Source organism: Xyrauchen texanus, chromosome 16 (genome assembly GCF_025860055.1).
Source record: "Xyrauchen texanus isolate HMW12.3.18 chromosome 16, RBS_HiC_50CHRs, whole genome shotgun sequence".
NCBI classification, from domain to species: Eukaryota; Metazoa; Chordata; class Actinopteri; order Cypriniformes; family Catostomidae; genus Xyrauchen; species Xyrauchen texanus.
Genome location: NC_068291.1, coordinates 22,881,439 through 22,893,752, shown reverse-complemented (window position 1 = coordinate 22,893,752; position 12,314 = coordinate 22,881,439). Strand labels below are relative to the sequence as shown.

Below are 12,314 nucleotides of genomic sequence, written 5' to 3'. Positions count from 1 at the left end.
AACTGTACTGTTCATCTTAGTTCATAGTGCATTACTAATGTTAACAAACACAACTTTCAAAATGTATAACTATGTTGAAATTAACATTAACTAAGATTAATAAATGCTGAAGAAGTATTGTTCACGGTTAGTTCATGTTAACTTATGTTGGTAACAAATGTTACCTGATTTTTTAAGTTTATATATATATATATATATATATATATATATATATATATATATATATATATATATATATATACTGGATTTTTTTCAGTTAATTAAAAGCTGATTTTTTTGGGTAAGAAATAAATTAATGTTGGCATAAAACAAGCAGTGAAACATTTATTTTGCTTTTAAATAATATTTATATTTGAATTTAGTGACCAAAGTCAATTGGTGCAACCAACCTGCAGGTGGCTATTTTGCTGTCATGTGACAAACAACAACAACAAATATAAACAAAGAGGACCCCTTTAAACCATCATTAGTGTGTGTGATGTTTTGAAAAAATTAAAGGGCTAGATAGTTCAGCCAAAAACAAAAAATATCTCATAATTTACTCACCCTTATGCCATCCCAGATTTGTATTACTTTCTTTCATCAGCAGAACACAAAATAAGTTATTTAGACAAATATTTCATCTCTGTAGGTCCATACAATGCAAGTGAATGGTTGCCAGACCTTTATAGCTAAAAAAACTATATGTGGGTAAGAAACAGAGCAATATTTAAGTAATTTTTACATAAAATTTCAACTTTCACTTTCAGATGTTAAAGTGAAGTGGAAATTTAGAGTATGTTTCTCATCCACACCTATTATATTGCTTCTGTAGATATATAATTAACCACTGAAGTCATATGGATTACTTTTATGTTTCCTTAATGTGATTTTTGGAGCTATAAAGGTCTGTCCACCATTCACTTGCGTTGTATGGACCTAAAGAGCTAATATTCTACAAAAAAAAAAAAAAAAAAAAAAATCTTTGTTTGTGTTCCCTTTAAGATATTTTGATGATATTTTATATATTGTTTTAATGAAAAAGTGTATTTTGTAATCCCAAGAAAACTTCTTATTTTTGTCTATATATATATATATATATATATATATATATATATATATATATATATATATACCTTGAAAAAATATACTTTAAAACTCATTAAACAAAGTGTAAAAAAAAAACATTTTAATAATGTTTAATAATGTACACTTTTAAATTAGCAAAGCAAGGTTTTTGATACCTTTTGCTTGATTGTTAAATGTATGAAACCAACATGTGCACAAACATGACATTTCTACAAACTTAACATGACATCATACATAAAACAGCATTTCTGACACAAGAACAAAGTTGTGATTAACAGCAGACTGCCCATTTGCCAACTTACGGGATGAAGTTATTTATGAAATTAGGTAATACTAAAAATAAAGTCTGAATTCTGTTACTTTGCTGGTAGATTTCTGAGGAGCCTGATATTATTGTTTGCTTAACCGTCTCTTGAACTCTTTCTAAAGTCCCAGGACTCAGAAGAGCAGAGGGTAGGGAGGATAGCAATGCCTTCTGCCTCGGGTAAACAGGGTCTCCAGAGGGTCAAGCCCAGAGTTGCCTTCTTTGCACATTGTCAAGAATGGGATCTACACACTTCCTTCTCTCCTTTGACACACACATATCAGGCCCCGGTGATGTCTCTCGCAGAGACATAACTGGTGTCAGGGGAGCAGGATACCTGTGAAAGGCCATTACCACAGTGTGGCCCAGGCCTTTAGCACACTAAGACCCTGGAGAGTGACCCTGCTCTCACACTGAGAAATAAATTGGGTGGACTCAGTGACAAAAAGCCATCAGGGTCCAACTGCACACATTAGCACTTTACAGATGACGCCAAGCACACACTTGTGCCACCACTCGAACTTTGTTTCCATGGCACATCTGGGACACCACAAAACATCCAGTACCGGTCAAGAGACACAGTATTTTGGTGTATGAGAAGACCAGGAAGTAGACCTCCAATCAGTTGCAAATAGCCCTATACAAGAATACAGAACAAAATAATGTTTTTTTTGCCTTTCTAAAAAAAATGCTTAGTGAAACGGTTGCTCATTGACTTCAGGAGGTCAGACTAAACATATGACCTGTTTTAGTTTATCTAACATGTCTAATCATTTTCACAACCACAGCATGAGATTTGTGCGTTTTTGCATCTATTAGTGCTCCTTTTCCATAGTTTTTCTATGTATACAAGTGCTAGATGGACGTCTTTGACAGTTGCATCCGTCTCACAGTACTCGTGCAGGAGTGCTACGTTTTTTAGATGCTTTGCTTTGTAAAACCTAAAGTTGTCTTTACTGGAAATATAAAGTTGTCAATTAAGTATTACCTAAAATGTCATGTTTTGGGCATATAACTCAAATATTTAAGTTCATTTAACTAATTTGTCTTAAAAGTCCATAGACTTGATAGTTTAATTGTTAATAACTCAAACTTTTGAGCACAAAATCAAGGGTATGGGGAATTCCCATAATGCTATGCCCTTGAATTATTTAATTATGTTTCTTTGGTCAAAGGGAAGTTACGGGGGCATTTAAATAGTTGTAATTAATAAGTTATAGAGGCTTAAACTCTGTTGTAGCGTTATTTATATTGTTTTGTTGCAAACATGTTGTTTCGAGTGATGTCACCATTAGGGTGATCAGTGTCCCATTTGGTCAAGTTGGACCCTGTTGACTCTAATTCTCTTTGTGCATGTGCAGGTACTGTATATATGCATTTCTTTGGAGAATACGTTTATTTAATGACTGACCCAGTTACAATCTTTATTTGAGCTATTGTTTGATCTACAATTGAATCAATTAAATTAAAATGATTAACAACAGAAATAACAATATTTAAATAATAAAACAATCTGAGTTAAGTCTACGTCAATCTACTTAACATTAAATAGTTAAGATCATTCTGTTTAAACATCAAGATAATTGAACTTAATTACCTAAGTTTTGGAGGCACCATTACACAATCAAATGAGTCAACTTATTATAGTTTTCATTGTGTTACATAAAAAAAGCACAAGAGTATGTTTGGTCTTAACGGCCCTAAGTGTTTTTCTTTTAGCACAAGAGCGCATTTGGTCTGAACAGCCACTAAGTGTACCCCATTCATGAAAAGTGCAAAATATTCTGCTTTCAGCTCTTTACAAAACCTGCAGATGAGCAAAATATGATGAGTTCAGTTAGAGGGAGAGCAATATGAGGCCTTCGCCATCCTGATAGACTACTATATGACTTCACCTTTTAATATCAGTTCATATGGGTACCAGAAACCATTAAACAGATGTGAGAAGGACAGAGGTCATTTCAAACAGACTTATCAAGATCAGCAGTATAACTAATATGTCTAGAATAGATCAATTAATCTAAAATGAACTTAACTTTGAACTAAAGCTTTATGGGGAACATCAAAATTCCCAATTGGACTATAAGACACTTTCCCGCTCGGATTCCAAATTGCACCGATGGGATTATCCATAAACTGACATAATGGAGAAATACAAATAGTCCGGCTTGTTCTGGCATATACCTTAGTAGCTTTCTGGGACTCCTCTGAGGGTTCAACCTCAGTGAAAACCCACTTATAGCAGCTCCACATTGCAGCCGTATAAGACGAGAGAGTTGAAAGAGTTAAAAGAGCCATTACAAATGCCATGGAGCACTTTTAGCGTCTCGCAAGGTTAATGATAACGGTACTTGGCAGCTGAAATGCTCAAGTAGCTTTTATTGTATCATAATAATGAATCAATGGCGTAAAGATAAAATAAAATAAATGAACTCCGAAGTCGATGAGTAAAATGTATGTGCCGCAGCACAAATAATAAAAAAAAAGTCGAGGAAAAAATCCTCCGGCAACGGGACCCTATTTAAGTAATATCTTATGATGTCATCTTCTTGAAAAATATTTGCCTGCAGGTCACTGCTCTCTGTTTTAAAGCCTTAAACGTTTTTGCTACAGAACATTAAATGTCTCCCCACATTATATGATACATATTAGCACCAGATGATTTTACACACAATGATATCCTGCTTTTTCTTTTTTTACTCTTTATACAGGACACAACAAGAATAGCAAATGTTATTTTGTCTGCTTTGTCAAAATTATGATTGGTTGTCAAAGGTTTGTTTGCTATTTGGCTATCCTAAGTGCATTCCCCTTGCTGGTGCATCTTCTTCTTATAATTTGGCCCTCTGCATTTTATAGGAGAGACAGAGTGGATGTGGGCAAAGGATGAGGCAGTGCTGATGTTAGGAACATTGTCTTACATCAATGTGTCTGCTCTAAAGCCTCAGGGCATAGCGGCTGATTACCCTCTGAGTGGACATGCCTCAAACGCTGCATCAAGTTGTCAAGAACTTTCTTCTCATCCACCATTTTTCTTCTCCTTTCCGACGCAATAATATTGTAACCACGACAGAATGAAGAGTGGCTGCGTGAACATGCCAGCGCAGGGGGAAAAAATGACAGACTGCTCTTGAGAGAGAGAGAGAGAGAGAGAGAGAGAGAGAGAGAGAGAGAGAGAGAGAGAGAGAGAGTAGTCAAGTAGCCAGGCAGATTGCTACTTAGTATTGCTTGGATACCAGCATCCTACTCATTAAGCGTACAGTTGCAATGTTATGTTTTCTCCACAAGTAGTTATGAATTACAGTATTTATGGTAACAGTTTACAATAAGGTTGCAGGTAATGCATCAGGTATCATGAACCAACAATGAACAATATTTTTTGCAGCATTTATTAATCTTGTTTAATGCTGTTAATTTATGTTAATTTATAAATATTATATCTTTCATTGTGAGTTCATAACGCATTAACCTTGTGCAACCTTGTGCACACATGCGTGGATGTTGTATTTTGGCTTCGCTATAGGCAACGCATGGTTTAAATTCATTTAAACTGACTGATCTCAGTTTAGGAGACTGTGGGGTTAAACCTTTGATGCGTCATGAGTCATGTGACAAAACAACATGGCACCGACCACATCAGAGTTTGTCTTTGGGAGTAACAGCAACATAACTACATCTGGTAAGAATCCTAATTGAGTTTTTACATTGAAACCTGTATGAGTCAAAATATTAGAGACTCTAGTTTCATCCGATATGCCAATTTATTTTTACATTTGAGTGAATTATCGCAAATACCACACTGTGAAACACAATGTACACTAATGTGTACTTTATTGCATTTTCCCTCCAGCATTACCACATTGAGAATCAATAGCTTCACCCAAAAACTGACATTGTTTTTATATGGAGTTAGGATGAAAAAAGGTGCATTTCAAACTGCTCTGAGACCAGTGCAGACAGACAGCACATGAGTCATCCAATAGCTCTCTATGCAGCTAAGTGCATTCAATCCAGACTTCCTCACAAAATTTTAGTTTCTGGCTACATTTGATGTTTGGACCACTCAACCTGTTTGGCAGACATGGGACAATGGTAATCAGTAAAAAGATTCAGAATTTATAATGTATAGTTTTATTTTTAAATGCTTGGCAATGATTGGATGATGCTGTCCATTTCTTTGAATCATCTTTTAATTATGCTAATATCTGATGTAATGTCTGTAATGTCTCAAAAACATGACTAACCAACACTCCTGGAAGCATAAGAAACAATTTGACATTAAAGATCATACTTTCTATATATTGGTATTATTGAAAATGTCACAACTTAGTCCCACTGTTCACATATGTTGATGTCAATTTATTGGAAAACCATTTTCTTAAAAATGTTTTTTTTGTTTTTGTTTTGCATGTTTATTAGGTGCTACTATTTACAAATCAAAAAAGGAAATGGAAAATGCACACAGCAGTCACACTCTGGTCTCAAGAGGTTAACTATGATGACATATGCAACTTTTTATAAAAAAGTTAGTATATTTAGACATTTACTTTAATAATGAATATTAATAATTGCTGTAAAAATACTGTTCATTGTTAGTTCATGTTAACTATTGTAAGTTAACGTACATATATGAAATTAATATATGCCTTCTTTTTCATGATAAAATGCAGAATATACATTATACTTACTGATTAAATTAAATTGCCATTGAAATTTTAATTATGTACCTATTAGAATCAAAAACAATTTTTTATTTCCATCTAATAATGTCAACAAGTAGTACAACCCAGTAAGGAGGGCGATGCCTGGCTTATATTAATGAACAAGTATGGGACCTAAGATACAATTTACATTAAAGTTTCCATTGCTAAAGGTTTATAAAGAGGTTCATTAATGACTAATAATTAATTTACAAATGCATTATAAATAATTGATGTGCATTTGTAAAATTAACAAAAAGGGTAACTGTCATGCAAAAATGACCATATAGTGAGCCATTTAACCTGTCATGTAATAAATACTTACTAAAACTTAACATTAGGAACCTATGGAAATGTATACCTTAATGTAAAGTGGACATATAAAAAGTTGCCAAAACTATATCTCACTATAATAATTACATTTTGCTGCATTGCAGCATAAATCATGAATTAGGGCATTTTATGTTTGTGATATAATTTAATTATGAATAACTGTATTTATTAAGCATTTATAACATGTTAGTTAAATTGCTCACTATTTCCAGGTATTGCAGGTATTGAAAGTTAGTATTTGTATTCATGTTGTTATAAATTACTTATAAATGCTGCATTTCAATTATTTATAATGCATTTGTAAATGACTTATTAGTCAATAATGAACCTTTTTATTAACCTGTTAAAAAAGGGTACATCGTGTTCCTGGATTTGTAATTCCAACCACTCACCAAATAATTAATTTAGACTGGAACTAAGTTAGGCTAACAGGCTACTGTTTCAAAATCAAACAAATAAAAATTATTTGCATGTATTTTGAATAAAACACTGTAAGTGAAACTAATCTAATTAATTTCAAAGGTTTACCATAAGGACAGACTGAGTTGCATGCAGTCTATGCAACACTACAGCAAAATATGCCAAAATCATTAGGCATTAAGACTGAAAACAGGTTCTCACACATGAAAACACAACCCGAGTCAAAACTGGAAGCATGTTTAATATTGCTCTACTATTATCCTGAAAGGCATAATTGGAGTTACACATCTGAACTGATCGTAGTTACAGAATCATAGGTCTCTCTTTTTGCATTGAACAATATATACAATGTAAAATAAATACATTTACACAAATTGACATATTGTTTGGAGCACACAGCAATGATGCACATCACAAAAATATACAGTTAATAGTTTTACCGATGTGGAGCACATCTAAAAACTACAGACATGATTCTCACTACAGGTTGTTTCAGCAACTCCTCGGTTGAAATATATCATATTGATCATAAAAGCTTTTTCAAATGTTCTTTTATTCTTTCCCCTTCCTTTTTCTGGATCTCGTCCTTTCCCTCAGTGGTCTATGTTTCTGTGTTTGACTGCCAGGAAGCCTAAATACATTTGGCAGACTTGTCGATGCATGAATTAATACAAGCAACACCTATAACCTCTTTAACATTGAAAAATAGCAGTTGTTTGTACATTTGATCATCCTTAATCCTATTATGCTATAATTTGCACAACAGTCCAATAGTTACAGCATTTTGATCTAATGAAATCACAATGTACAACAGATGTGTGTTTTACCATCATGTTGCTTGAAATAAGAAAATATCTCTCAAAAGCAATGTTGTATTCGGTACCGTACGGCTAAATTACACTTGGAGTTCTATGCTGAATAGATGAGGAAGGTGTTGAAAGACATAATAAAATTGTCTTTGAATAGTTTGACAGGTCTCCATACAATTTTCTTCAAAATGACATGATACATTTCATAAAAGTATTGTTTTGTTCATCATTATGTGCACTGAAAGCATTGCCAACTTGGAATAACTTAAAAAAAAAAAAAAAATGCATACCTTAAAATAGTGTCTGAATCTAGACCAGGACCACTTGCTATCATTTCCGTGTAACCTTACAAAACTGAAAAGAATTATAAAGCCCATCTGAAGTTGCAGATGAGAGTTTTGTTTCATATACTTGATTTTCATAGTGAGCAGTATTAAAGACAACACTAAAAGAACATGAACGAAAACAAAATCACATAGAAGAAAACAGCACCTCTTTTTCTTGTTCACATGAAAAATTGAAAGTACCAACATCTTATCAAGAGCAAGATCACCCCAACCCAACGTTTTCAACCATCTGATGAGTTGCCATGAGCGATAAGATCTAGAGTCACATTACACTACCCTTTCCAAAGTACAATCTATTTAGAGTTTTGAATAGCTAATGATAGATACAGTGTATTTATAGATCAAGACTGAGGAAAAGCAACTAAAACCCTCATCCCCGTTTCCCTTTAAAAAGTATCTGTCCTTATTTTTTCATCATTTTTATTAAGCACACAGTCAAAGGGATAGCTTTAAAAACTGATCTTACACCAAAACAAACAAAAAACGCATCTTCCCTGTGCAACCAAAAGAGTCAAGATATATATACCAATGGAGTTCAGCATGGAAGGCCTTCTGTACAGCATTTAGTTAAAAAAAGGAAAATAGAGAAAGATTAGAAAAAAAGGGTGAAAAATAATTATTTTGAAATATCCGTAACCTATGATATACAGGTGTTAGTCTATAAGATCAGAGTTACACAGATGATCTCTTGTACATGGTGTACCTCATTTAAATATCTGTATTCACTTATATATCAGCATAGATTATATCGATCGTGATCAGTTAATCTAACAGTAACTAGAAAGAGTCTTTTATTTGAGAACCCATTGCACCTGTCTCTTGAGGATTCATACGTCCAGTATTATCTCGAATTGTACTGTCCCGAAAAAAAAGAAAAGAGAGAAAAAGAAGAGAAAGCATACTGAACAGTGGGAACTGTGATCACTACGGGAAGTACACTACATTTTTGCGTGTGACAGAAGAAAGCGGGGGGAAAAACTGCTTCAGATAAAACACAGCAGACATGAAACACCAAGAAGCTGCACTACATTTTTTTTTTTACCTTTTTGATCTGTTCCAATAAAATGTCTTAGGTTAGATTTATAATCTGTTAATTTACAATATACAATGCTTAAGAATATTCAGAAAATACCCCATACTAATACTGACATATTTCTGATGAAGGCTGTGGATTGCTTGCTTTGATAGTTAGCCTCTCTGTTTAAAATGGCATTTTGAGGAAGATTACATCACGTTATGATATCTCTGACACTATTCTTGTAAAAAATTAGGACCGCCATGAAACTAAACCTACAATGTTTTTCCGTCAACTCGTGGTGATGTGTTCGCTAAGTGCTATTTTGCTTAACAGTTCAAATACTGCTTCAGTATGAAATAATGTCAATAGAATTTAGAGGATGAAGTTAATATATACAGTATGCATATATAATTTGCTTGAGATAATGGTTATGGTCCTTCTGGCCATTGCATGTATGTAATCTATCATCTTATGACAAGCACAGACAGAAAAGCGAAAGTTAAGTGTGGCACTAAACAAAAGAGAATTGCATACATTTACACCTTCACTTTTTAAACATCTATTGCTTAGAGAAGATACCAGGTTTTCGTATTCATGATTCGTATTTTGCGAAACATGGTGGTCGGTAGAAAAACATAACGATCAATTATTAACATTAATTAAGGAAACATCATGTTTGATGACCACATTATATATTTACATCCTTCAGTACAGTACAAATACACTGAAATAAAGCATAATAAAATAAAACGAATAAATAAATTAGTTTGTTCTTTCACCACTGCAGTTCGTCTTTGCTTTGTATTGCATGAAAGACTAAAGCTTAGGCTATTCCCTGAAAAGATAAAAATGAAACCATTAAAAGAGGCTAGAAGTGTTTGGAAGACTTGAAAGAAAACAACAAGGGAGTGAGACACACATGAGCAATCCACATGGCTAAGTAATGGTGAGGAGCAGCTTTTTCAAAGACATAAAAATCTCTGTTTGGCTATCACATGGTTGAACTGCTCCGATGACTTGTAATGTAATACTGCACATAGTCACAATGATGAGGATTTCATGGTAAAGAGGGATAATTCCTAGATTCCTTCAGCAACATGGGAGCTGAACAGTACAGTTCGGGGAAAGTTTAGCTTGCTGGTGTCCACTGGGTGGACCTTTTTCCTTTGGCAGGGCTGGTCTTTCTCGGCTCCAGAGAATTTCTCTTTTGAAAATCAACAAAATGTCTCAATAGCACAAAAAATGTCAGCATCAGATTTTCCAGAAGAACAAGTCAAAAGCTGGTTTAAAGTCCCACTGCTAAATAATGAAAGCAGTAATTTTTTTGTTTTCATTTCACATTTTTCTCAATAATCACAATTTAAATCATTCTTATATTTACGTATCATTGTCAGTAATTAGAAGTACCTTTATGGTTATGTTTTTAGTTATTATTTGATCAAGTTTATAGACAAAGGTTTCACAAACAGTGGCAGAGAATTAGTCAGTGTCTGCTCGGATGAAGGGGTGGAGTCTGTGACGTACCCCTCCAGCTCCTTCAGTATAGCATGGGGCCAGCAAGGGACGGAGTTAGACCTTGGCCTCCAGCAGCTCCAGAAACAGTTTGTGCATGGGCACTTTGCCATCCTGTTTGATGCTGTAGAAGTGCTGCACCGCCTTGGTGGAAGTTTGCCGAAGCAGGGGTAGGGTCATAAGCAACTTGCCGGCCCGGCGCTGGTCCTCTGGGTGCTGGCCTGCCTCGAAGTCCTGCAGGGCCTCGTGCAACACATCCTGGAGTTTCTGTACAGCTTCCATATCCTCTATATGCATGGAATCTGGAAAAAAGATTTGGAGCAGAATGTTGAGTAACTTCAAATAACTTCCATATCTCCATTATTCTAGGGCCTCTAAATAAATAAATGCATGTGATGTGATGTGAAAATATTCACACTATATCAGTAGTGGTCCTAGTTAACTTGGTGCCATTGGTGAGTTTTGTTTTTTTTTTAAGTCAAAGGGGCTGGACCTGGGTAGCTCAGCGTGCTGAGTGACTCCAGTCAGGCATCAAATTGCCAAAAAACATATAAGGGGCTATTCAGACCATAGACTAAGGCTACATCCAGATTAATCTGTATACATTTGAAAATAGCATTTTTGTTTTCGAAATGCTCTCCATCCACACTGCCATTTTCAAGTGCTTTCCAAAAGTTCCTCATCTACATTGAAACATATGAAAAAGCTTAAATCCCCTTACTGCGCATGCGACAAATCGTTATTCCATGTACGGTCTGAAACCTAATTGTCCTCGTGTTACGTTGCCAGACAGCAATTCCGAGTAAATTTCTCGTTGAATTTAAAGGAATGCAATGTGAAGGTTATACAAAGTAATAGTTATTTTTAATTGAGTTGCCAGAATAAATGCATTAACACATGTGATTAATTAAAAGATTTTAACGCATTCATTTTTCTTAATAAACACATTTACTGTTAATACCGCATATTCACACTTGTGTGAAGGGCGGAACCTTTGTAATGCGTCCACCCAGAGTCATTCCACTGACGCACTTGCCACAATCAGGCACAGCGCCAAAGCCCTTCTACCAAGATGAGCCTTCAAGCTTAGCATAAAATAGCATAACGTGGCAGTTCCAAATTTTCGCTGTCAAAAACACCATCTCAATCTGGATGGAAGGCCAAAATGTAGAGAAAAAGATGCGTTTTCAAACAAAAATGTATTAGTTTGGACATGGCCTTACATGCAAGAATGTTAAAAAAGCTACATAAAAACAAAAATGAAATGTTACAAAAAGCTAGTATTGTGTTAAAAAAGGGCAACAAACTTAACAGAATGTGGGCGTTTTTAAACGTTAAAGTGCTTTTAACTTGACACGACATCTTAAAAACACATCACTTTTGCTGAAAAAACAGCAAGATGCCACACAATTTTCAAAAATAGCCATCTAGTTCAGATGTCCATCTGCACAGATGACACAGTAATGCGTTTCATGTGAACAGAACTTACATATATTAGTCTATTGGCAATTTTTTAATAAACCAAGAAAATTATAACCAATAAAAACCAAGAAACAATAAGCATGCAAATTGGAAATATCAAAGACGAATATCTATCTATCTATCTATCTATCTATCTATCTATCTATCTATCTATCTATCTATCTATCTATCTATCTATCTATCTATCTATCTATCTATCTATCTATCTATCTATCTATCCATCCATCCATCCATCCATCCATCCATCCATCCATCCATCCATCCATCCATCCATCCATCTATCTATCTAAAGTTTTACTTTAAATCAACTCTGCTTAAAAG

The 12,314-nt window shown here is 34.4% G+C and overlaps 1 protein-coding gene across 4 annotated transcripts in view; it reads right to left on the bottom strand.

The window, feature by feature from the left end:
* Positions 1–7,058: 7,058 nt before the first annotated feature.
* The window catches only part of esrrga (estrogen-related receptor gamma a), a 92,533-nt gene continuing 87,277 nt past the window's right edge, over positions 7,059–12,314 (bottom strand). For all 4 annotated transcript variants that reach the window (XM_052146071.1, XM_052146069.1, XM_052146070.1 and 1 more), the window contains one exon: positions 7,059–10,813. In XM_052146071.1, the coding sequence (XP_052002031.1) occupies positions 10,569–10,813 (245 nt within the window). In that variant the 3' untranslated portion in view covers positions 7,059–10,568. The remainder of the gene's footprint in view (positions 10,814–12,314) is intronic.